Source organism: Terrapene carolina, unplaced genomic scaffold, assembly GCF_002925995.2.
Source record: "Terrapene carolina triunguis isolate 2854851 unplaced genomic scaffold, T_m_triunguis-2.0 Scaffold58, whole genome shotgun sequence".
In the NCBI taxonomy this organism is placed as follows: domain Eukaryota; kingdom Metazoa; phylum Chordata; order Testudines; family Emydidae; genus Terrapene; species Terrapene triunguis.
Window position 1 is genome coordinate 55,867,329 of NW_020664409.1, and position 26,242 is coordinate 55,893,570.

The 26,242-nt window shown below is 41.3% G+C and overlaps 1 protein-coding gene across 1 annotated transcript in view; it reads right to left on the reverse strand.

The window, feature by feature from the left end:
* Nucleotides 1-26,242, reverse strand: part of ARFGEF1 (ADP ribosylation factor guanine nucleotide exchange factor 1) — a 177,963-nt gene that overhangs the window by 31,243 nt on the left and 120,478 nt on the right. The window contains exons 16-22 of the mRNA XM_029913311.1: nt 25,212-25,417; nt 25,041-25,125; nt 20,580-20,751; nt 18,398-18,549; nt 11,247-11,375; nt 6,787-6,945; nt 4,968-5,118 (exon numbers count right to left, since the gene is read on the reverse strand). Coding sequence (XP_029769171.1) covers nt 4,968-5,118; nt 6,787-6,945; nt 11,247-11,375; nt 18,398-18,549; nt 20,580-20,751; nt 25,041-25,125; nt 25,212-25,417 — 1,054 coding nt within the window. The remainder of the gene's footprint in view (nt 1-4,967; nt 5,119-6,786; nt 6,946-11,246; nt 11,376-18,397; nt 18,550-20,579; nt 20,752-25,040; nt 25,126-25,211; nt 25,418-26,242) is intronic.

Below are 26,242 nucleotides of genomic sequence, written 5' to 3' on the forward strand. Positions count from 1 at the left end.
TGGAGTACCGCAGTCGACGGCGAGCACTTCCTGGTTCGAATTATCGCGTCCAGACCAGACGCGATAAATCGAACCCGGAAGTTCGATTGCCAGCCGTCGAACTACCGCGGTAGTGTAGACATACCCTAAGTGATTTATTTGTATTAGTGAAATTGATGTAGGTCCAGATTGAGAGAGATCATAATGAAAGAAAGAAAAAGATCAGGCAATATTTTCTATTCTTTCCAAAATGGTCTCCCCTCAATCTGTCACAGAGGAAGGAGTAAAACAATAAATAGATGAAGTGATGAGGGAAAAACAAAAGTAGTGAGAAAATAATATGGAAAACAAGGATTGCATGTTTCGCTTAGGAAAAAACAGAGTTTATTTTGAGACCACTTAATTTCTTTAAGGTTTATTTTCCTCTGAAAGGATGTGTCTGCTGTGATAATTGTGACGAGGTGGACATTCAAGACCAGGTGGCTGCTTTACAAAATTCCTTCAGCTGAGGCTCTTGTTATGCATATAGTATGCTTTTCAACAGTGGTTTGACAGCAAGTACACAAGCTTCTACAATGCAATACCTGATCCAGTTAGAGATGGAGAATTTAGAAGTTTTGGCTTCTAATAATTTTGGATGAAAAGCTTAAGCGACAATGGGGACTAACCAACCCAGTGATTCAAAAGGGAGTAGAGAAGGCTTTAAAAGAAACAAGTTTACGTCCTATGGTGGAGAAAGTTTTGGATGGTGGCTTGACTTGTTTTGCTGCCTCCAGGAGTCTTAAAATGTGGGGGAGCAATACCAGGGAAAAATCTCTACAATAAATTTGGAACCTTCTATGTTAAGGATGTGAATCTCTAAAGAGCATATACTTCGATATACACATACTTTAGTGATACAAAAGAACTACAGGACTGGAATTCTAAAAATCTTTGAATCAGGTCACTGGCCATGTCCCTAAACCAACTGAAGTATTAACTCCAGATTACAGAGTAGCCTTTCAGGGTAGTCAGTTCTCTGGACGTTGCAAGTGTTTCAGCCACTTTGAGAACTTGATTTGGTCAGAACTTTCCGTTTCAACATGGAGGCTGTCAGGTTTGATTAGCTTGGATTTGGGTGTTATAGAAGTCTCTTAGTGAGGAGATACAACCTGTTAAGAAGCTCTGGATGAGGTAGCAGGAACATCTCTGTCAGGTCAGAGAACCCTGTCCTCCTCTGGCACTTTGTTGTTGGATTTCTCCTTTTTAATACGGAACTTGTGGCATAAATTGTTGGTGGAAAAGAGTATGGAATGCAGTTCCAGGAACGAGGCACATCATCAATTCCAAAAGTTATAAGGTCTCTTTTCCGACAGAAGTGCAGTCTCATCTTCGCAGTTCAACTTGATGGAAAGAGCTTACCTTCTGGGAGTCTCAATGTGCCCATTATTCAGAACAGAACTTTGTTTGCACAACCCCTTCACTTGATTTATTGCTTACCTGCTGAGCCAGTCACCTTCCCTTTGTATATGTCTTTGTGAATACAAATTGAAAGGATAGAGGATGTTTGACCCAGGTGAAGGATATGCAGTGCCTCCCTGTGAAGGGATAAGCTTCCCATTCCTGTTTATTAATGTACAGTATGTTACTGTTGCATTGTCTGACATGATCTGGACATGGATTTAAGGGAGGCTTTCTTGGAAAGGCTACCTGGGCTAATCTGGTAGCACTTCATTCTGGCAGATGGATGTTCCTTTTCAAATCCATGCCACACATTAAGTGACCCAAATGTAATGCCTGAATTGATCACTTTACTGCCTGGTAGGATGCGGATGTGGAGTCCCTATCATACGTAACCTTTGCCCTTTGATTCCACTAATGGAGAGAGGATAGTACAGATTGTGGAAATACAGTTCTCCATGTCTGCAGATGGAATCACTGCATGTGCCACTATGATCAGAGTGTGATCCCAATACAAGAGACCATGATCTTTGGAGTTATAGTAAGAAAAGGATTAACGAAAGGTTGGCCCTTTAAATCTAATATAAAATGTAGCTTTTGAACTGATCTTCTGTGAAAAAAACTATGACCTATAATGAACCTGTCTGTATTCATGCAGAACTAGGACAGTGAAAACCTGCCCCTCAGAAGAAAAAGTGATTATGGCTCTACTGTATATTCTTCATAGTAAGGAAATGATCAGGAAGAGCCTGGGCTGTTCTAGACCTCAAGAGGCTGAACAGGTCCATGCAAAAAGAAATTTATTCAGAGCAGAACTCTCCTTACTCAGGAGGCCTTTTCAGACAGAAAACCCAGGAGGTGATCGGTTTACTCCATTTGACCTGGACTGCCATGATGCGAGAAGAGGAACATGAAGAGAAAGCTCAGTGGATGGTCCCACTTGACAAACAAAGCACAAGAAATTTGCCACCTCTCTCTCTCCCCCAAAGGGCAGAGGAAAAAAAAAAAAGAGAGAGAGAGAGAGAGAGAGAGAGAAAAGGTTTTGCCTACTGTTGCCCCAAAATAAGCATTACAAATCATGACACTAATGGATAGGGCAGGAAAACTTAACTGCCACTCTGTTTGCACAGCAGGATGCAGAGATTGTGTCACAAGAGCAAAAGGGGTATTTGCCTCTGGTATTTGCAAGAATGAGGTTCAGTTCAAAACGTGCTGGGCTGGAGGGAAGAGGTCAGCCTACAGAAAAATTCTTCTAGTTGATTCTTGTCAGAACCACCTGCCTTGGGAATGTTCTCCTTTCATAAAGGAAGTGTTGGGGGAAAAAAACCACAATTGTTAAACTTCTAGGATTTATTAATAAAAAAAACCACACATGTCCATACATGCATACTGTGGTGCAATTTTTAATTTTAGACTTTTTTGTGGGTTACCACAGTTCTCACCTAGAAGGGAGAAACTTTTCTTAGAGGAGAAACACATTACTCCAACTTGGGAATTCATTCTGCACTCATCCACAGATAAGGAAGATTGAGAGTCTCTACAGTATCTTATTTCTGAGTTCTGCATGGGATTAAGAGGACTCAGAACTCCCAACTTTTCTCCAAGGATATGGCAGAGTATTTTCAGTTTCTGTTTACTTTTAAACTTCTTTTCCTAAATCTAAATCTTTTATCACTTACTCCACTGGGGAGGCTGATGGAGGAGCCTGATGGAGGTCGTTCCCCGCCCCCCGCAATGCAGCTGGTGCCGTGGGCTCCCTCCCGCCCCTAAGATTCAATCAGGGATATTTATGGTATAAGTCATGGACAGGTCATGGGCTGTGAGTTTTTATTTCTTGCCCATGACCTGTCCATGACTTTTACTAAAAATACCTGTGATTAAATCGTAGCCTTAGACATGAGTATTTTTCCTTGAAAAAAAACTATGCCTGTATAGATGTGCATACATACTAGAATATTGAACAGGAAGAATACTGCTGGAAAGCAGTAATGTCAGAAGAGACCTTGAGTGACTGTGGAAAGCAAATTAAAATGCAAGTTTGCAGTGTAAGAGAATAAAACCAAAATAAAGGTAAATTGATTTGAACTTGCATGCTTCAAGAGTGGACTATCTTGGGCAGTGAAGCTGTAAACTCTCTTTTACAGGGACTAGAATACTGTGTACCTCAACAACAGCAAAACCCATAGCAGCGTGGGGAGAGTGGATGGAGACAGGTCACAAAGGGAGCCAGGGAAAAGGATTGGCTGAGGAGTCAGGGCTGATATTGAGCTATGGAATAGACTGGGACGACAGCCCTCAGACCCTTGGCTGGGGAGCAATGCCAGGGAGCTAGTAACAGAATCATAACTGCTCCAGGAAAAGTGTTGCATGACAGAGAAATCTTTAGCCAAGACTCAAGCTTTCACCAGACAGTGTGGAAAGCTGTTCTCATGAAGCAAGAGGGAGTCTGGCATCATATTAAAATCAGATTTAGAAAAATCGAACGTTTCTGTTTAATGGTCTGCCTGGGTGCGTGAGAAAGAAAACTGGGCATTGTAGTGAGTGCCAGAATTGTATCTACAACCTTCATTTGTTTCCATGGATTTACTGTTGCATTACTCCCCACTCTCAAACACATTTCTTGAACTGCAACCTTAATTTTAATTTAGATTTTTTTGTATATTTGTTTGGTTTTGGTTGTTTTTTGTTTGTTTGTTATGGAATGGGTGTGAATTCAAGAAAGTTTTATTTTCAATTATATAAAAATGTTCCAACATGTTGCTTTTAACGGTTTTATTTATCTAATCTTGAAGATGGCACATCTTTTAAAAAATTACCAGTTTGTCTAATTAATCAGAAATATAACATCCACTTTTTATCATAAAGTAAAAATAAAATATCTCACTGATGGAATGAAGTTTGGCTCTCAAAACTTTACCTTTTCTATAACAAAGTAGCCACTTAAGCAGGTAACAGATTAAGATAAATAATTTAAACCAAGTTTTAAACTAATCATTTAAATCATTGTAATTTAAACCAATCCACCTTGCATATTTCTCACAAAAGTCCACAGGGTTCACCAATCAATCTACATTCATAAATCTACACCCCAATTTTATTTGTATGCAAGTTTGGCAAAACAGACATATATTTGGTACAGCGAATTAGCAATATTGCTCAATCTAGCAACACAATACCTTTAGTATGAAGTACTTTTGTGATCAACTACATTTTAATTTCCTCTAAGAAATTACTATAATATTAATAGATATTGCATTGAAGCCATTTTATTCCATTTCCCACCCTGTATCCCCCACAAAGTGACAATAAATCAATAAAAAGTATTCTTAAAAATATTTGAGTAAATATCTCAATCACAGTCCTGCATTTGTATTAGCAACAGCAGAAATGTTTTTAATAAATAAGAATTAAAATGACTTTTTTCCATAATTATGCCTCACTTCAATAAAAAAAGCCACTGGCAACCACAAGCTGAGAACTTTATTCAAATATTATACGTCCATACGAAGCTGGATAACTAAAATACTTGGAGCAGTCATATTACTCACCTAATCCCAGGCCCACAAATTCATCAGGTGCCTGATCCTTTGTTCCAGTAAAAGAACCTTCCCTGCCTCTCACTGTCCCAGAGATGTAACGTGGTTTTACTCCAGTTCCTATTAATTGTGCCAGCTCAAGTTGACTAATACATTTCAGAATCTAAATTAACACAAAACACAGAAACCACTTAACAGTGAGAAGTGGATTTTAAAAATATTTAATATCCCTGTTCACTTTTATAAAATTCTTTATGAACGGGCAGATTGCAGGGTTTTCAAAAATAAAATTCTCATTTACACGCATACATACTACACACCCAGACTATATGTGTACACACCTACTCTATATACATACATACATAGCACATACATACTCAAAACCCACTGTACTCCTGAGGGAATTGTGCGCCGGGAAATGGACTTGGCGGTGAGGCTGCACCCAACCCTGACACAGCGCAAGGGCTTGACCCTCCCCAGAAACAGCCTGGGGCCCTGGCACACCAGGTGTGGACAGGCAGGCTCAGCCCAGCAGGATCAAAGTGTGGAGGAGCTTTGTGTGTGGGGGGGATCCAGATGTGGGGTGAGGGGGTTCTTTTTGAGGCAGTCTGGGTGCAGGTGGGTCCAGGGGAGAATCTGGATATACAGGGGCTTGTTGGTGGGGAAGGGAGAGGGGGAATTCTGGTTGCAGGGGCAAAGGGACTCTGCAGAGGGGGCCCAAGTGAAGGTGGTTGGGGCTCAGTCGGGGGGTCTGGGTGTTGGGGGATGGGGCTTGGCAGGGGGTTCTGGGTGTTGGGGGCTCAGCAGGAGGTCCTGGTGCTGATGGAGTAGGGCTTTGTGGGGTGGGGCTCCAGGTGAGGGGGGCTTCTAGGGATGGTCCCCATGCATAGGGGGTGGGGTTCATTGGGAGGGGGGAATCCAGTGTGGTTGGCTCAGCATGGGGTGGTCTGGGTCCAGGGATGGAGGTTCGGATGCAGGAGGGGTCCGGGTGCAGGGGGTGGTCTGGGAGCAGAGGGGGATCCAGGTGTGTGTGTGTGTGTGTGTGTGTGTGTGTGTGTGTGTGTGTGTGGGCTCAGCGGGGTGTGGTCTGGGTGCAAGGATGGGGGTCCGGACGCAGGCGGGTATGGCTCAGCCAGGGTTCTGGGGCTGGGGGAGGGGGGGGATGGGCTCAGCGGAGTTGTGTGTCTGGGTGTGGGAGCATCCAGATGCATGGGGGTTGGGTGGACAAGGGAGCAGCTTTCCACTGCGGCTAAGGAGTGATGGGGCAGGGTGCGGAGCCAAGGGAGATTTATGGGGGTGGGTCTGATCCAGTCCTCACCACTTCATGCAGGGGAAGTGTGCTCCTCACCCACCCCCAGCCCTGCCAGGACTACCAGCTGCTGGGTGCAGGGAGGTGGCACTTGGAGTGCGTGCATGCGTCTCTGGGTGCAGGGGGTTGCGGATGAGGCTCGGTACAGTGGAGGTTCAGGGGCAAGGGAGTGAGGCTTGGTGGGGGGTCTGGGTATGGATGCACTGAGGTTGAGCAGATGGGGGGTGGGTGTGACCAAGCCCCCTCCCCCACCGCAGTGATTTACCTCTTCACTGGCTGCTCCATGCGACCTAAACAATGCACCTGCACTGCTGGGGAGGGGCATGTGGCTGCTCTTGCAGCTCCAATTTGCATCCCCATCAGAAAGTCATTTTTCTGCAGGGAAGCAAAGAAATCTGTGGAGGACATGAATTCTGCATGTGTGCAGTGGCACAAAATTCCCCCAGGAGTAACACTGTATACAAAATCAATGTATTTTCATGTACATACTTTCTTATAGTTAAGAATGAACTACTCTTGTACCTCATGCCAGGAATTTCCTAAATAGTTTCCATCTGTATGAGCCACTGTGATGAGTGTTTTTATTGTGTCAATGTTCTTCTGTTTCATTTCAGTTATACCAGAACTCACTGTAAGCAAGGTAAATCTTGCTAGTGCTTGGACATAAGCATCTCTTTCAAGCTACAGAGGGAAACAAAAATGAGTTGTTTCTGTTAGTTTACATAACTTGTCAATGTCTAAATATCTTTTGGTTCCTTTACGGATTATGGAGGCATTTGGACATTAATTTTTATTTTGAAATCATATCTCTTATAATAATCCTATGTCCACATAGGAATGAACCAAATATATTAATACATTTGAAAAGTGAGTTAGGAATATAGCACCAGATGTTAGTTCTGTATGCCTACTCTTTGAATAATTGAATGCACCACCCATCTATGCAGTAATATGAGCTGTTTGGTTTATACGGCCCATATCCCTAGCTTACCCTACATTAACATAGATTTCAACCTCAAATAGCTGGTTGCAAGACCTCAATGGCAACTACACTGAAAAGTAGGGAGACATTACAGTCATGAAATTAAATACTGATTGTTGCTAAACTCATCTACAAAATCTCTTAGCTTACTGAAACTTAAAGACAGTGGAGTTTTCAATGAGGACCTATATGTTACTGAAAAAAATAAGGTAGGTTTCATACAGTTGAATTTCAAAGCATTATATTAACTTAAAGCATCCCTCTCTCTTTCTCTAATGAGCTATGGGATAAGGCTCTCCTTGTAAAACTGTAAACCTGGGAAGGTAAGGTGTCACATGTAGCAGTCTAAAGCATGTAGTTTTTAGTAATTTCTTCTGAAACCAGACACTACATTTTGTATTTCAAGTTAAGATAAACAAATATTCAAGACATCCCACCAGATGAGAGATGCACTCTCTGTAAAAAACTGTAAGGGAAAAAAAGATACGACTCCCCAGCAGCCTCTCCCCAGTTGAGAGATACTATTGCCCATGCCCAAGTGCTGCCTTGCCATGATCTGCTGACAGACTTTCACCAGAACAAGTCCTCAGAGAGAGGATCTAAGAGATATTTATTAATTGAAGGCAGAGACGTACATTATGTATCTGTGTGTTCAGAAAAAGAACTACACCGCTACCTTGATATAACGCCACCCGATATAACACAAATTCGGATATAATGCGGTAAGATTTTTTGGCTCCCGAGGACAGCGTTATATCGAGGTAGAGGTGTACTATAAAATGAACTTGTTATAACCCAATTCCTGAGCTCTAGAACATCTGAGTATAGGAGCAACTCTTCCTGGGTAGGTGAGTGACTGACCTACCTTACATGCAAACAGAGTAGAGCTAGAAAGTACAAGAGAAGGGGTTTCTACATGTGTATAACTGATGTGTGTGGATGGCTTATTCATGTAGAAGCCAAAGGCCAGAAACTACTTTCTTTGGAAAAGGAAGCTCATTACAATTCCATTTCTCATATGAACCTATTGCAGGAAATAACTATGAGGAGATTAGAATTGATTTCACAATGAGTATTTGTGGTTATAGCTCCTGGAAAGAGGGTGTCTTATAAATCTGATTTGGATAATACCGGAGGACATATCTTTTCCCTTTATCTTTTATATAAAACATGGACCTAGCCTGCAGAATTCCATCTCTGCAAAGTCAAGAAATAGATATTAATTACAAAATGCAGCAAGCTGTTTGGGAATTTATAAGGCAGGTTTTTAAATAAAAGTTAAAGAGCAAAAGACCGGGAATAAAATGAGCTACAAGCAGAACAGACATCCATTTTGTTGGGTATAATCTAGTATCTTTTCTGTATTTGTGAAAATCCGCAGCAATGGCCAATTGGTAGCAAACAGAAATTCTGTGTGGGTTGCAAGGTTTATAAAAATTCCAGTATATATGAAGTCTAAGGACTTACTGCTAAGTTATTTTATGTAGAAAATACTAGCAGCAGTATCAGACCCTTGTATAGCTAAATTTCCTAAATTTCCAGCAGATCAAGGGAAGTGATTATTCCCCTTTATGCGGCACTGGTGAGGCCACATCCTGCGTAGAATTTTGGGCCCACCACTTCAGAAAGGATGTGGACAAATTGGAGAGAGTCCAGTGGAGGGCAACGAAAATGATTAGGGGGCTGGGGCACATGACTTATGAGGAGAGGCTGAGGGACCTGGGCTTTTTAGTCTGCAGAAAAGAAGAGAGTGAGGGGATTTGATAGCAGCCTTCAACTACCTGAAGGGGGGTTCCAAAGAGGAGGGAGCTAGACTGCTCTCAGTGGTGGCAGATGACAGAACAAGGAGCAATGGTCTCAAGTTGCAGTGTGGGAGGTCTAGGTTGGATATTAGGAAAAACTATTTCACTAGGAGGGTGATGAAGAACTGGAATGGGTTACCTAGGGAGGTGTTTTTTTAAGGCCTTGCTTGACAAAGCCTTGGCTAGGATGATTTAGTTGGGGATTGGTCCTGCTTTGAGAAGGGGGTTGGACTAGATGACCTCCTGAGGTCTCTTCCAACCCTGATCTTTTATTATTCGGTATAAGATATGGAGTGAAAGCCCCAAGACAGACTTGTGTTACAGCATCAGATTCACTTTAAAACCACAATAATGAAAAAAAAAAACAGATTTTAAAAATGAGATTTTATTGTGCTCAGAGGTGAGGCTGCATGGCTCACAGAACTGTACTGTGCTGTGCAGGAAAAATCCATAAAATCAGAGAGACCCTTCCAGCTATCAATGTTATGATTTTATCGTGATGCATAAAATACTGACTGTTCCTAGAAAGTGGTCTTGGGTAATAACCCATCTATAATTCTTCAACAAGACTGACACATAACATGAGAGCACCAGTAGGAAGGTGGGAGAAAAATTTAGCATGGAACAGACAACATATTTCTTCTCAAAAATTCTTATAAGGGAAATTTACCAACCATCCCTACATCCCCAAATAGTCGTGTGTCCAAAATGGGCAATACTTATCAGAATCTTGCACAACAGGAACTTCCTAGTCTAAACAAGAGAAATAAGCACAGTATCTTAGAGATCAATGAGTGGTAATTGTTGGCAAGCCATAATTATTTTAATGGCAACCAAGATACAGAACTCTCAAGAACCTGAAGGTAATATCATGGTCCTCACTTAAGAGGGAAAAGAAGCAAAAAGCAATACATTTTCCTTTGAGACTGAGGATCAATCATCCAGAAAAATAAGCAGAAAGCCCTGAATGACAAGGAGCAACCTACAAAGTGAATGAGACAAATCCCTATACTTTGACAGTGGCCGATTCCAAGGAGCTGTTCCTCAGTCTATATTGAAAATTCTGAGATGCTGCTTTCAGTAAATTATTCATGTGCCATTAGTCGCTTTTCACAATTTAAAGTTATTTATGCTGACCAGCTTGCCTTTCATGTTGCCAATACACTTGCTCAAAAGAAAATATGTTACACTATACAGAAGCTGCAGTGTTTTATTCTCTGATGGCAAGATAGATTCACTGCTGCCCATAATACTTTTGAAAATGGAAGACGTTGGTTTCTGCTGAGAGAGACTCCTACACACCTATTGCTAGTAGGAGAAGGCAATTATTAACTGGAAAAAAAGTTATAAGGGGGAGATTACTATTTTTAGTAGGTGATAGTGTAAGTGTGTTTAGCTTAGGGATCACTTTTTTAATAATTAAAAGTTTATTTTCTATTTTCAGTGGACTCATTTAAAATTGTGATGTCAAACATAAAATAATTCAGCCTTCATCCCAACCACCAACATATACTCTCAGATTATGGCAGATCAGTACATTTATTGGCAATTTCCCTATACTGGCAGAATATTATGTTCAACAGCTGAGAGTTTAAAGCCCCCAAAAGAAACTGATTCCCAAGTTTAATCAGTATTATCCACGAGAGCCAGTGACTCTGGAATTCTTGACATCCCATTTAATGCGAGATGCATTTGTGCATTATATTTGGAAAGACATTCCCAGTGCCAGAGAGTTAAAATGATATCCAATTACATAAGTCTCAGAATAGCTATGGTATCTCTCTAAAGTTGAGCATAATGTTTCCATCAAGGTTCAGTGAACTACAAATTTTCAACTACACAATATATTTGAAAAAGATTCATGTTAAGAAACAGAACCTTTTGTGGCAAGATTTAAGATGAAAATAAAAAAAGTTTGTCTGTTCATCTGAAAACTCTTCTTTGTAGTCCTATATATATATATATATATATATATATGGAAACATGTAAAGTTTTACAAATAACAGATGAAGCAATTTAGAATTTAAAATAAACTCAATGCATTCAAAACCAGGTACAGTAATAACTTCAAAACAAGGAAGTCACTGGGTATTGCAGTACTTACATCTTCAGGTAATGATGTAAAGAACTTAGTGAATGTACTACCATTCCATTAACAGCACCTAAACCAAAATATTCTCATATAATCTTAACATTACCTGAATGCTGAAAATGCATGCAATCCTGATTGCACATCGTATGCCTTCCAAGCAAAGAGAAGCAACTTCTGTATCATCACAGTCTTGTAGACCCACACTGAATGCAGCTAGGAATGGTGTCCATGCCAACTGGAACAAAATAAAACCACACACCTTACATTAATTTTTAATATTCAATCTCAATAAGAGAAAACTTTATTCCAACAGAAAAAGAAGTATAAACATCACTGTATCTCGCTGAAAAATAATAAAAAACCAAAATGCTTAATCCGCAACAACTTCAGAGTGGACTTTCTACTAAAAAGAAATGGGAAGTAGAAATAGGGAAAAGGAGTAATAGTACAGTTATAAGGCAAGGAGAAGATGATTTTGAACCAACTGCAGTGTAATACGGTCACACAGTTTCTAGTGACAATGCAGTCTTGTCCAGAGCATTTTTTTAAATTGTAAATGTTTATCATCTTAGGCAGTGCCATGGGTTCTAAAAGAGAGAAGCTGTGTGTCAGTTATATATAGTGGATATTGTTTTTATATTATCTAGATAACAGTTCTCCATATGCATACATAATTCTTTGCATAATCAGAAACAAATATATATATTTGTATATAAAAGTTCTGACAACAGCCCCAAAACTTAATTGCACAGTGAAAGGTACAATTCAAATTTGCTGAAAGGTGCCATCCTGACACACACAATTTCAGAGAATTGCTCCCATATAAAGAGTCAGATTGACAAAAAGATACCTGTAGAGTTCTTGAAAAACTGCTCATGAAAATATTTATCCTAGTGCGTGCCTTACTTGTTAGGGGAAGTAAGATAGGCTGCTCCGCTCAGCATATTATTATAATGATTTTATATTAGTTAAACAGCATGGCTAACTACTATTTGGCCTTTTTCATACGATGAAAAAAACTCTAACAATACAATAATCATCCCTACCAAGGTGCAAGGGGTGGAGATAGAAGGAAAGACAGTTTTTCCCCTCTCCAGAAAAGGGGATCCAGACATTCCTTCAGTGACATAACTTTCAGTACTTCAGTTTGAATTTTGAACGGATAGAAGGGGAGCTTAGATTTCTATTACTTTAGCACGTCTTTTTCCTTTTCTTTTCACACTGAGATTTTCCATAATGTTTATGTGGACAGCAGTACTATAAGTCGTTAAGAGTGTTTCTAATGGGACACTGTTTGCATACTACAATTTTGCTTTTGGTGTGTTACACATACAGTTAGATTCACATTTTGGTAAATTTCTAGAATTTCTTTAAAATGTACCGTTTGCTCATTTAGGATGAAAATCATCCCTTATGAAGCACAAGCCCTATTTTGAGGATTTAAGTGGTTCACAGGCCTTGTGGTGGCACACAAGCTGAATTTCACCTGTACTTACTTTTATCATGATATATAACATCACTAGGTTATAAGTTTCACTACTTCATTAACAGGAAAAGATATGCATACAGATTTGAGAAAGTTTACAGAACCTAGATATGAGGAAAGTCAGGATGGAGTGAGCAAATATTTATTCTTTACTACTTTGTAATCACTACTTTGAGACGATAATTATGATTCCGATCGCTGGCTCTAAACATTAAGCTGTATTATTGGTTCTTACGATTAGTTAATGACTGGGAATGATAAAAGGATGAATGTCTTGGAACTGAGTCTAGTAATTAGAAACTCAAAGAGGAAAAGATGTATCCACTGGAAGCTCACATTACAGCTTTGGGTTTTTCTCCCTTTAAAAAGAGATGGGTTTTGCAGATATTCTTCTCTGCAAAGTAAAAAGAGGAAATTTTATAAAAATGGGAAGTTTGTTATTTTACATAAGCTATGTGACTGACTTCACATTCCTTAACTTTGATGGATCAATTTCATTTTTAAAAAAATCCTTACGAAACACACACATCCATAAATAATGTCTGTCACAGTTCAAGGCAACTGCACAGGTATTCCTACTCTGTGGTCCAGCAAGGGCACCGACTCAAGGCTTCTCAGCCTTCACCGCTCTTGGGCAGATACCCACATCTCCCTCCTGCCAGGCATTTATACAGGCTGCACTGTTCCCTGCCTACACTATGTTATTCCCAGTAAGCCAGACTCCCTAGACAAACCAGCACCTGTGCTTTGCTTTTGCATCAGAGGATATAAACAGTATAATTGCCCTCGGTTATAAGTTACCACACAGATCTTTCTAAGCAAGCCTATTTATATGCAAGGTGAAAGCATTACAGAGACTACCTATTAAAAACAGCAAAGGAACCTATATGCATCATGAAAAGCTTTATCAGAGGTCACCTCAACTCTAAGGTCTTCCAGGTGTCAGTCTTTCCAACCCTTCCTTAAGGATTTCCCCCCACAACCCTCACAGAAGGTTCTGCCTGTTTGTATGATCACACAAAAAAAAAAAAAGGCCCTCATTCAGTTTAAGCTCAGGGTATTTATCGGTTACCTTTGAAGAATCCAATTTGAACCAATTTATGCAAGCCTGTCCAGATGATGGTACTGCTCTGGATGTGTTAAAATCTGAGTGAATTTGCCTAATCACACTAACTGTCCTTTGTTCCTGGAGAGCTGTGAAAGCACATTTACTTATTAAGCTCCCCACTCCTGGAGCCCTTCCACCGCTATAGGGAAACGGTCTAGCAGGAGAGAAAGACTCTGCCAGTTCCCCACTGCTGGAGCCCTTCCTCACCACAACAAAAGGTCCTGGCAGTGAAGAGCTGCTGAACCCTTTCCCCACAGCCTCCCTGCTTCCGGAGCCTTTTACTGACACTTGTAGCCACACACCACAATGTGGACGTAATGAGCTTTTCACGCCAGCACATAGCTAAACATACATTACACACTGCCACCAGTGGGGTGTAGTGTAGATGAAGCCAGAGTGTGCAACTCCCTACCCATTCTGAAGTCTCACTGTCTCTGTCCTGACTCATGTAACAACACTGCTGGGCCTGCACATGACTTCTGGCTTCATACCATTTTCTCCTTTCCCAGGTTTGTCTTCCTGATGTTACCCGGCCCAGTGGAGGGATCAGGAACTGATAGTGGGGGAGCTGGGATGCATGAGGCATTCAGGCTGCAATGCAGAGGGAATTGCAGTGAGGAGGGACTTTCACCTCACAAATATCTCACCCTGCCCTGTCTTTAGTGGCTAGAAACCTCTTCAACACACCACCCAAGGCAACACAAAATCCACAGAAAGGTAGCCAGTTCCCAGATGTTTCAGGTTTTAATTTAATAATACAACTCTTTGAGCTAAACCAATAATAAATTTCACACCCTATCAAAGCATCAGATTGTGTGTGGTGGTGAAGTGATGTGGATAACTGCTTGCTGAAGGCTGGAACAAAACCACCAGTTTCTTTTGTTGGTGTGACCGAGAGTGACATTTGAACCCGTCTCCAGATGTGAAAAGCCAAATACACTAACCCATTGTGTCAGCTACCATGTACATTTTTAATATGAACTTGTGCTATCAGAATGTGTTAAGTCTTCATTTTCATCAAAGTACTAAGCTCCTTTACTGTTCTGTGGATTCATACAATCAGACATTGGCTGCTCCGTAACAATTTCTGTTGTGGACCTCTTATGCTGGTTCTTTTGCATTGCATCTGCTTTTAAGACCTGCATAATGCTTCACAGTTTCCCTTTTCTGACATTTATGGTATTTTGCTTCTCAGACTGGACACACTTTCCACGAATATCGTGATGTTCCACCACATCTTCCATATATTTCTGTTCTATTTTTGCTGTCGGTCTTCTGTCAGAGTTTCCTCAGGTTTTCATTTTGTGTTTCTTCTTGAGCTTTATAGGTTGAAATTTTTGTATTATCACAAGCATCCCTGTGTTCCCATTTATATTCTGTGGAGATGCGCAGCCTTCCCAGTGAAACATCATCTGTTTTATCAGTGTTTTTACATACAGTCTTCTGATCAGTATGTCGTCTGCCTCATCTTCCAGGGCATATGAGGACATTTACTTGGTACCCATCACTGTTACTGACAACCCTGATGCAACATGAAACTGCTCAAAATGACCTGTTCATTTTAGCCATGTCTTCTCAGCAAAATTAAGACTTTCTAGAAGGGTTAGTGGAAATACTGACTCCATTTCCCTCAAAAATGAACTTTTCTTTGCAGGCTCCTTGTTTTCATCCTGTTTTTCTGCTGTTTCTGTGCCATTAAGTTACCTTATTTTTCTCCCTCCATGCCTGTGGCTTCCTTCCTCTTCCAATGGGAGCTGGGCCTTTTTGCTGTAGCTCTTTTGTGGCCTGCAGTGCAGTTGCTCTGCAGAGTCTCCTCTTCATGGAGTTCATATTTTTCTGTCCTGTCTTTTTGTCTCTCTCCTCTTTGGGTTGGGACTTTTCCTGCCCTCACAGCCCTACAAGAGCCACAACTCTCTCCTCTTTCTATTCTATAGTGCAGCCTTGACAACATAGATTGTTCTGGATGTTGCTCCAGTGGTTCGAGATGAGGAAAACAACCCCTCCTTGCTCTGAGTAACTTCACATACTCTTTCTTCCTTTCTCCTTGTTCCGACACTATGTTTCTTGAAGTGCAGGCAGAAGCAAAGAGCACAGAGGTATATATGGTTGCATCAAGGGCAAGGGTTTTATTACTAATAGCGTGGAAGTGGTTGAATAATTAGCATTTATTCCAGGTGTAATGAGACCTATAGTATTAACTCGAAGTACTTCCTACTTCAGCAGGAGTTTGAACTGATAATCCCACTCCAGGTTGGTTCAGGAGAAACCCACCTTCTCAGGGAGTACTCTTCTCTGTTACCAAAGACATCTGGTGATCTGCTCTGCATTTGACAGTGTTACTATGATAGACAGAGACACATTTGAATATATATTCTTAATCTGGGAGCTGTTAATCTGAAAATCAGTTTTTAAGTGGGGCAAATAGAAGATTGCTTAGATCTACACCAACGTAAGGACAAGCAATTCAGAACCACACATTAGCAAAGATGCATCTTAAACACTAACCTACTCCCCCCATTGCAAACACTAAAAAGCAAGGAAATATTTTAAGTTATGGCACACCTCTTCACTATACCCAAGAGCCCACAAATTCACAATTCCACTAAAAGCAACAGACTATTTTGTCAGAATGAACTTCCTTTGGCCAACACACTACATACAACAAATTCAATCTCCCTCAGAATGAAGAGGAATTCTTAACCAGAGAGCTGGGCTAACAGTTACTGATTCTCATTTGTCATTGCATTGTCATTTCCCTCCTATGCAAATCCCTTCACTCTATTGCCTTCTCTCAACAAATATTTACAGTTTCTCATCCATTCCTCATCCTTTACCCTGCACACTCTCCTCAATTTCTCTTCTACCTTTTCCCTTCCTTGTTTGAGGATGTCCCCCCTGCCACCTTTTTGAGCAATTCCTTTTTAAAGTAAAAAACACTTACTTTAAAAATACACCCCTTTTCTTCAGCTTTAGCTGTAGTAGATAAAGGGCTTCAGTTCCTCCTTTGAAATTAGGCCTTACTGGTGGGCAAAATAATGAGAGGATGAACTATTTCACCCATCACTCCCTTTTGAGGGTCCTTAAAAGAAAAGAAATGTTAAGGGGGAAACTGTCTGTAGAGGCTGTCTGACATTTGATGGCTGGGAAGCAGGTGGACTGGAAAAAGTACGCTTCACTGTCATGGCTGCCACCCCAAGAGTCTCCTGGGACCACAGGATTCAATGCAAGATCACTGGGCCTTTATTGTCCTCATCCTGAAAGATGTTCTGACTAAATCAGGTCAAAGACCAGTCGACACTGCCACCTCCACTGGCTTTGGCTAAATCCCAAAGAGATTTTGGTTCCTGCTGTCACCCCTACCCCCCATCATGTATCCTTTTCCTTCTCTTTCCTACACCTCTCCTTTTGCCTTCTGTGTCTGACTTAGCCAGCCATGACTGTATATTTTGCAATACTCCAGTAAGACCAAAAAGGCAGCTAAAAACAATGCCCTACACAGCGCAATGCTAGTACAAGTTTGCCAGCTCTCAGAGTGACTACTAAGACTGTGTGCCATGCCTGTGTTTTTCTAGCAGCGAGGCTGAAAAAAAATTAGCATCAAAGACAGAAACTGCGTTTTCTATCTTTGCTGTTCTTTTCTCTCCCTAGTTGTGTCTGTGTCTTGATTTGTCTTCTAGGAAACAGAATCAAATTTTAAGAGCAGCAACAAGAGCTCTGGCCCATCTCAACTAACTTCTTCTCTTTTTCCCAGAAAGGACAATTACCACCATATTTAAAACCATCTAAGAGACTGTCAAACAGGGTTGTGTTTTTCCCCCTCCTAAAACCTTTATCCAGCTAAAGGGAAAAGAGACAAGGGATGCTGTTAAAACAAAAGCTTTATTTAATACTTTACATTTCTAATCCTTTAACTGCCTTTCCTTTAGTTTTTATATCTTTATGAAAAAGTTGAAATGATTTTTAATGGTGCGCACCATGGTATAAAGCAGACCGAGGGCTCTGTATTCAGAACCCTGAACCTTGTTTAAAATTATTGTTGTACAGTAACAGACCCTTGTTAATATCTTTGACTCTCTGGGCCCATTTATTCCATCAAAATTAATATAACAGAACACACAAGAATGGAAAAGGAGGGGGCGCAGAGAGAAAGGAGGAGAAAGGGAGAGGACAGGTAGGAAGCTTTTAAAATAGATATTAAAAAGTTACTTATGCAAATGAAGACTAATCGTTCCTAAGCAGCATGACGTTGACAGGCACAACATCTTTCAGTAAAAGAAACTAAATGGTGCTTCTTATTAGTTTGGTAATATCAACCTGGGCTCTATTTCTAAAACTGTGGCGTTTAGCCCAGGATAAGGTTAAGGTTATAAACTCATGCAGGTAGCACCCCCTCAAGTTATTTAAACACTTCTACACTTCCAGGATAGATTAAGTAATGTGAATTTTTTTTTTTTTTTTTAACAATTCTGATTGTTTCACTTTAATTCTTTTACAAAGTCCAATAAGATTTAGATTACTCTTCTAGAAGTTTTGAAAGACCAAACATTACCACTGAAATAATGTGGAATCCCACAGTATTTCTAACAATGCCTTGCAATCACAGTATTCCAAGTTAACATTATATACCCATCTAGAATTTCAATATAGAACATGAGAATCTCACCTTGAACATTGGTCTCACATGCTCCAAATGGGTTGCACTAGTAAAAGGTGCCTGAACATGGCTCACTGCTTCCATGAGGGCTTTTGCTGTTTTAGCCATCTGTTCCATTTCCAAGTTATATAGAAGTCGTCTCTGCTTTTCGCTAGCAACATCTATAAACACATTTTTCCTTTTACATTTGTGTTTCAGTCAAAGCTTTCTCACAGAAAGTAGTAAAATAGTAATTTTGTTACATTAATCATTTAAATGCTGTATTCTGATATATTTAGAAACTAATGACATCTAAAAGTTAATGCAAATTTATCTTGTTTGTTTACACTGTAATATAAAATCAAATTACATCAATATACTAATAACAAAAGTATGTGAGTAGTGAAATGTTTGTTTTTTAAATGGTAGTTTACCTTAATTTTAGTCTATATAGAAATAATCTATATAATAAATCAAAGAAATCTTGTGACTGAACTGAAGCAATCTATTTTAAGAAGAAATACTAAGCAAGGTATATGGGCTGGATTAATTTCACAAAGTGGACAGAGATTTTATATCAAACTATCACCACAGCGAGGAAGGATTAAGTGTGGAAAGATAAATATTTCTCTCTTTCTCAAATGTATGTGGCAAAGTGCCTTAACACCTTTTCATGCTGGTATTGAAGCCTCTATCTCAAAGTGAGGGACAACCCAGAGAGAGTACAATAAAAAGAAATAAACACTTAAATTTTCAGGGAACATTTAATTCAGAGTTTAACGGCTTTAATGTAAAATAAACTGCTAGACAGAAACAAGCTGAAGAGCAGGGGAAAAAAAAGAGGTAGCTACAGATGGAGACTTGTGACGTTGTAAAGGAGTTATGAGCAGAGTGTTCTTGGGGGCTAGTTTTAGAATAATTCATTAACTATATACAGAAAAAATTTGGGTAGCTTTATAAAAACAAAGAAGTGAGGTTTTTACCCACGAAAGCTTATGCCCAAATAAATCTGTTAGTCTTTAAGGTGCCACCAGACTCCTTGTTGTTTTTATAAAAACAGGATCTTCACATTTGCAGACAATATGAAAACTGAGTGCACACAGTGAGGAACCATCAGATTCAAGAACATTTGGATCATTAAAATGATGGTCCAGAAGACAAACAGTTAAATGTTTTTTAAAATTATTTAAGGAAGGAACCAATTTAGGGAATGTGTGCTAAATGAGCAATCTTAAACCACAATGAAAACAAGATTTTGAGGCGTTATTGTGGGGAAAACTCCATTACTGCATTAAAACAAGATATTGCTATAGATAATGAACAGGATACAAAACAAAAAGTGATACTGTTACTTTATTATAAAGATCTCATGTGGAATACTGTATACAGTATTCATCACTGTACAACAGCAAAAACTATGCTGCCAAGAAAGTGCTGTGTAGAGCAACAAAGATGACACCTGGACTAAACAATATCAATTCTGAGGCAAGATAAAGTCAGAATAAACCCAGTTTAATTTAACAGGTAAACTTCAAGGGAGCATAACAGACTTTCAAAATTAAAGGGACTGGCAGAAGGTAATAAATATAGTCATTCAATTACTGCAGAAGATGACATAACTGAAGCCAAAAAGAAGATGACCTGAAGAAGAGCTCTGTGTAGTTCTAAAGCTTTTCTCTCTCACCAACAGAAATTGGTCCAATAAAAGATATTATCTCATCCACGTTGTCTCGACAAAAAGAAAGGAATTGATGGGTATGGGCAGAGTAAGAAAGCGAGAATAAAATTAAATTTAAAGAGGGCAGGAATTTTGTGAGCCAGAGTTCTTAAATATTAAGTTCACAGAAAGAATGATTTAGTACTACATGTAAGAACCTGTAAAATTATTTATCATAGGTTCACTTTTTATATGATGCAAAAGAAAGGGGGGGGGGGAAAAGAGAGAGAGAGAAAGCAAATTTAACCCCATTTCAGATTTCCTAGTGCATCCTTTCCTGTGTGTTTCTCTTAATATGTATGTTTTTCAGGGTAGGTACTCGTGTATAGTATGACACTGAGATTACTATTGGTGCTAAACAAATAACTATGCATAGCGACATTAAACAAGAGGTTGTTAGTTTAGTACACCACATTCCTAACGCTAGGAGACCACATTATGAAATAAAAGAGCCAACATTTATTCTGTGATGACTGACACACTGCAGGTACTTACTTTGTTTACTGGATTTTGTGGGTATTACTAGTTCTTTTGTTTCCTTCATAGATATCTTCTTCCCTGCTATTTCATTATAGATAGCTGACAGATACTCCTCAGGAAGGTCTTTACTGTCATTGATACCTCTGTTCATCTTAATATACTGCTCCTTGGTCATTTTGTTCTTTACCTGGAAACCAAAAAGAAGCAAATAGTATGAATGAGAGAGCAAAGGGGAAGATTTTTAAATGGATTTAGGCACCTAAACAGGCAGATAGGTGCCTAAGCCCACCAGATAATCACCACTGACATTTTCAAAGCCACATCTCAGGTGTTACCTAATCCCCCAAAGTGGCTAAGTTTCAGCCAGTCAGCATTTCAAAACAGTCTAAGTGCTGCTGCCACCCCACAGACGGTAACAAGGTGCTAGGACGGTTAGCTCAAGCCAAAGCCCTGGAGGCTCCAAAGCAGAATTTTCAAACTAGGCAGGGGAATGCTTATCTTGCCAATAGGGCCTGATTAAGGTGACCAGATGTCCCGTTTTTAAAGGGTCAGTCCCAAATTTAAGCTCTTCTGCAAGTGTCCCAGGTTTCTTTTTAAAAACGGGCAAATTGTCCTGTATTTTCTCTCTCTCCTCCCCATCAGTACTGGTGGGTCCTGCTGCTGGCCCGATCCCTGATCACTAGCTGCCTGCCCACCAGCGGGGTGGGGTGTGCAAGGCTGGTGGCAGGGCCGGACGCTCCCCTCGCTGGTCTGTCAGTGCAGCACTCACTGCGTGCTGGCTCTCGGCCAGCAGGGCCCCACCCCATCCCATTTCCGGCCAGCACTGGCTGTGCGCTGTGGTGGCTGTTGAATGCGGGCAGGCACTAGGTGGCAGCCAGTTACGTGCCTCCTCTGCTGCCCACCCATCAGCCCTTTATGTGCTCCCCCTCTCGCTGTCCTCTCCTTGCTTTGTCCCTTCACACATCCCAGCCCTACTGCTCCTCCATATCCTCCCCGGCAGGGTGTGTTCCGCTCCCAGTGCAGTGCAGAGAACCAGTCCCTGGTTGGAGTGCTCAGCTCACCAACAGCCTCGCCGGAAGGCTCCTTCCTTCCCCCACTGCTGCTGGCTGGGCCGGCGCCCCAGGAAAGCCCAAGAACCTCCAGCCCAGGGCGCTGGCTAGGAGGAGCCAAGCCCTGCACAGCACTGTCACGGGGAAGCCTCTCTGCCCCTCAGGTAAGCTCTGGAGTGGCGGGTGGAAGTGATTTCCAGCCTGTTCGCACCCCGACCCTGTAAGCTCCACAGCAGCGACCTGGGCAGGGGCTTAGCACCCTCTTCACCCGCCCCTCCCCTGCCTGGACATGCCCCTAAGGACCGCAGGGCTGCTCCATCCCCTAGGCATCCTCCCACACTGACCCACCTCTCTGGCCGGTTAGCTGAAGCCCCTGCAGTCAGGTTCCCTTGGCCCTAGTGCACAATCCATCCTTAAGGCTTAACCCTTCCTGCTCGTGCTGTAGCAGGGGGACAGGAGGTGGCTGGATTATGTCAGTGACCAGACTGGAGGTGTTAGCTGCCTTTCAACACTGTGTGGGCAGGAAGGGACAAGGTGCTTCCAGCCACAGGGGAGTGGGGGGTGCGGAAAAGATGAATTCTGCCAAGACACTGGCCAGGTCATTTCTCCCCCCTGCCCCTCCTCCCCTGGAAGCAGCTCCCGTCCCTTTCCTCCCGCACAGTGCTGAACGGCTGCTGCTGGCCACATTCTGGTGTGAACCCTGGCAGAAATCTGGGGAGGGCAGACATGTGACCCTGAGTGTCCCCCCCCCCCACCCTCCTGTGTTGTCTCAGGAAGACGCGGCACCAGGTATAGGAGAGGCAGGTCTGTCCTGGGGGTCCAGCCAGGCATAGAGGGCGGAGAGGGCTGGGAAGGGAAGGTCAAGTCAGTCGGTCGCGCCCCCGCGTGCCCCCCCCCGCCCGTTTGAGAGAGGTATAGGTGTGTGTGTGTGTGTGTTTGTTTGTGATCTCTTCCCGAGTGTGTTGGGGGTAGGGATGTGTGTGTCACCTCTCCCCATATGAACCCTAACGCCTTAAGATAAGAAGGTAAATAAAAAGAATCCAACTACACAGTATTTCTTTCTAACAGGGGCTCAGTCAACTTGATGTTAATTTGAACACTGGTACTGCATAGTTCTGATTGCCATTGAACTTGCTTGAATACGAGTAATTTTACCAGGTGTCCTATATTCAGCATAGGGAACTATGGTCACCCTAGGCCTGACCCTTTATAAAACCTTTAGGTGTATACTGAGCATGTCTAAGACCTGATACCCATCAGACTTCACAGCAAAGAGCCAGATGCAGGCTACTGACAGGCAGAGGACACAGCACATGCACAAAAGACAGGAAAATGTAGGATGAGCATGAGCAGGACAGAGAGAGACTTTCAGCTGCTGGTGGACTACCTAAGCAGCTGACTTGCAATAGGTGCCTAGTTCCAGAAGAGGGTTCACCACTGGTGGATCCCAAGCAGAGAGAGGTGCTTATCTCTGGGCCATCAGGCAGGTACACCAGGCTAGCCACTGAGGGTATGCCTACACTGCAATTAAAAACACACAGCTGGCCTGTGCCAGCTAATTCTGGCTTGCAGGTCCCAGGCTTAGGGGCTGTTTAACTGAAGTGTAGATGCTGGGCTAAAGGTGGAACTCGGGCTCTGGGACCCTCCCACCTTGCAGGGTCTTAGAGCCCAAACTCCAGCCTGAGCCCAAATGTGTACACTGCAGTTAAACAGCCCAAGTCAGCTGGCCCAGGTCAGCTGCGGGTGTCTAACTGCAGTATAGATATATCCTTTAGGCCAGTGGTTTTAAACCTTTTTTCATTGGCAGACTCCTAAAAAATTTCAAATGGTGTGGACCCCTTTGGAAATTTTAGACATAGGCTGCAGCCCCCCAAGAGTCTGCGGGCCACAGGCTGAAAAGTACTGCTTTTGGCACCTTAGGATCCTTTCCTTTCCCCACCCCATTCCCTGCATTTCATTCCTGGATAGCTTAGGCAGCTCCCCACACAGCTGGCTGGCTTCTGGAAATCCCTTTCTTAAGCAATTAACTATCCCTAGGCACTTTACAGGGAACCTATTCAGCCTGGAGCCACCTAACTCAAAGCTGAAAATACCATCACATAGGGGGCTGCCCAGGGGCTAGACATTGCTTCACTCAGCTGAGCAGCAAAGCCTAAATCTGTTTAAAAATCTGGCCTAAAGTTCATAGAAATCATGCTAGGATTCATGAACTCTAATGAAATCTACCCATTTTTCCAACAAACTGCTAACTTTTCCCATTTGTTGGTGAATTGAAGAAAGTTTGTCCTCTCAAAAAAGCAATTCTCAAAACTGGTACACAGGCAAGTGCAGACTCTTCCTTATTCATGCTCTGTTAATGTACCATAATCCTGTTTTATCCTGAAACATCCTTGTGGTAACAATTCTATTCTTAGTCATCTCTTGGATATACAGCATGTGTTGAAACTAGAGAAAATTTACTGAAGAATCCCACCAGTTCAGATGAACCAGTGTTACCACCAGTAGGAGCCCTACAGCAGATAAGACTCCCACAGCTGGACCTGTTTTACCACCAATTTAGTTAAGCCTGTTTAAAGCAAGCATAATTGAAACAATGGTCAAATGGGTCCTGCAGCAGGAGTCTACACTAAGACTCCAACAGGGCTAAACATTATTTCATCTGAACCAAAGGACTTTTTTTTTAAACATTTCCCCAGCGTAGACAAGACTCCCCTCTCAGTTATATGAAATGGTGAAATTATGTGAGCATTACATGATACTGATGAACATATGCTAGAGATTAAGCCAAAATCCAAATTAGTCAATAAGCATAAAAACAAAACTATTTTGGCACACAAGCTAAACAATCTAACCTACGTTTATTACTTTTTCAAGGTTAAATCAGAGGTGGTACCAAATACTCTAATAATTTCAAATATGGTGAGTACTGCATTTATAAAGGAGCTGCACTGACTGGGATCTTTAAGCATAATTTTCCCAAATGGTGAAGTTACACGAATCTCTTTCAGTTTTCCAACTGGATGGAACCAGGGCAGATTTATGATAAAACAGTAGTTAGTATCTGCAAGAATTTGATTGTAAAACTAGTCACTAAGGAGAGTAGTACAATATAAAAACCAGTGGATATAACTCAATTCAATTAAAGCTAAGAAAGAAAGTGACATCTCACTGCAGGAATGGCCTAACTGACTTGAACTGAAAACTTCAGAAGCAAAAGAAACAAAGATTGTGTGTGTTATTTATTAATGTTAGACTTCAGGTAGTACATTAGTATAGAGTAGAGCACAAAAATATTACAAATACATTGCCGTAAAAGTTGAATGTTCTTATGTTAGAAATTCTGTGACATGCACCTAGTCATTTAAAGTACAAGAAATGTTGTTTACAAGAAACCTGATATATGAGAAAGTTCTTTATAGCAACATACCTGTGGGCTATGAAGATCTGTCGTTAACATGATAATTGAGTAAGCTAAGACATATGCAGTGTCTGCACTAGCAAAAAGGGTTTGCCTGAAAAAACAACGAAGCCACATATTACTAATTCTTACTCATTACTCAGTTTCACAAAAACATTAAAAGAAGAAAGTACTGCTTACCCTTGGTTGCATTCTAAATATCTAGCAGCAAATTTCTCCATTAGCCGATCAATTTTCTGAGCCTCTCCTGGAAGACGGAATCCCTCTAAAAACATGCGCAGAGCTGATACGAAATCCTTTCCTGAAAAGTCATGTTGGTCCACATATGCATACATGACTTCTTTGTTAAATTTATCATTGTCTCCCAGGAACTCTCCAACCTGAGTCTAAAATAAGAATGATGAGAAAGGTGGAATACCAAAACAACATGCTGCATTTATGTACAGTACGCAAACTGCCACAGCGTATTTAAAATCTCCTATTTATAGCATTAGGAATCTTTTCCTGCACCTAACAGGTAATGTCAATGTTTAAAATACCGTTATTTTTCCTGGCTTCTGATTGACTAAGTCAACCCAGCACAACGATCTGCACAGATACTAATTAGATCACATCCAATGAAAGCCCTTCATATTTAACGCTGCAGAACTTCCGAAGACAGGGTAGGAAAAGATGGGCTAGCAGCAGATGAGAACTGGAAAGAGTGGCACACTGCACTACATTCCTTCACAATAAATATTTTGTTCACGTGCAAACAAAAGCAGTTCTTTAAAAAAAATATTTGTAATGTTTCTCCACCGGTCTGTAAATAGCATATTTTTATTTTAGCCACACACACCAGAACAGTGTCCCCCTGGTGCGTGCTCTTCTGTCTACCTTTTTTCTCCTCGCCATTCTGTTCATTCACCATTTTGCTCCACTCCATGTGTTACATGCATGCATGCAAAAGATAGCAACAGCTTATCAAAAACCCCCTTGTGACATGTCAGCTGCACTGGCCATTTCCTGTTCTTCCCCACCCAGTCTCTTTTGGGGAGGGTGTAGTAAGTGGGCATGCAATGCCCTCTTATCCCGGATCCAAGGTCCAGTAGGCCACACAAGATCCAAAGTGAGGATTCCTTCTTCCCTTTACTCCTTTGTATAGGCATAGTACACTCTAGAGCATTCTAACCCTATGCGATTTATAATTAGTGTAAACAGTTAGCAACGTA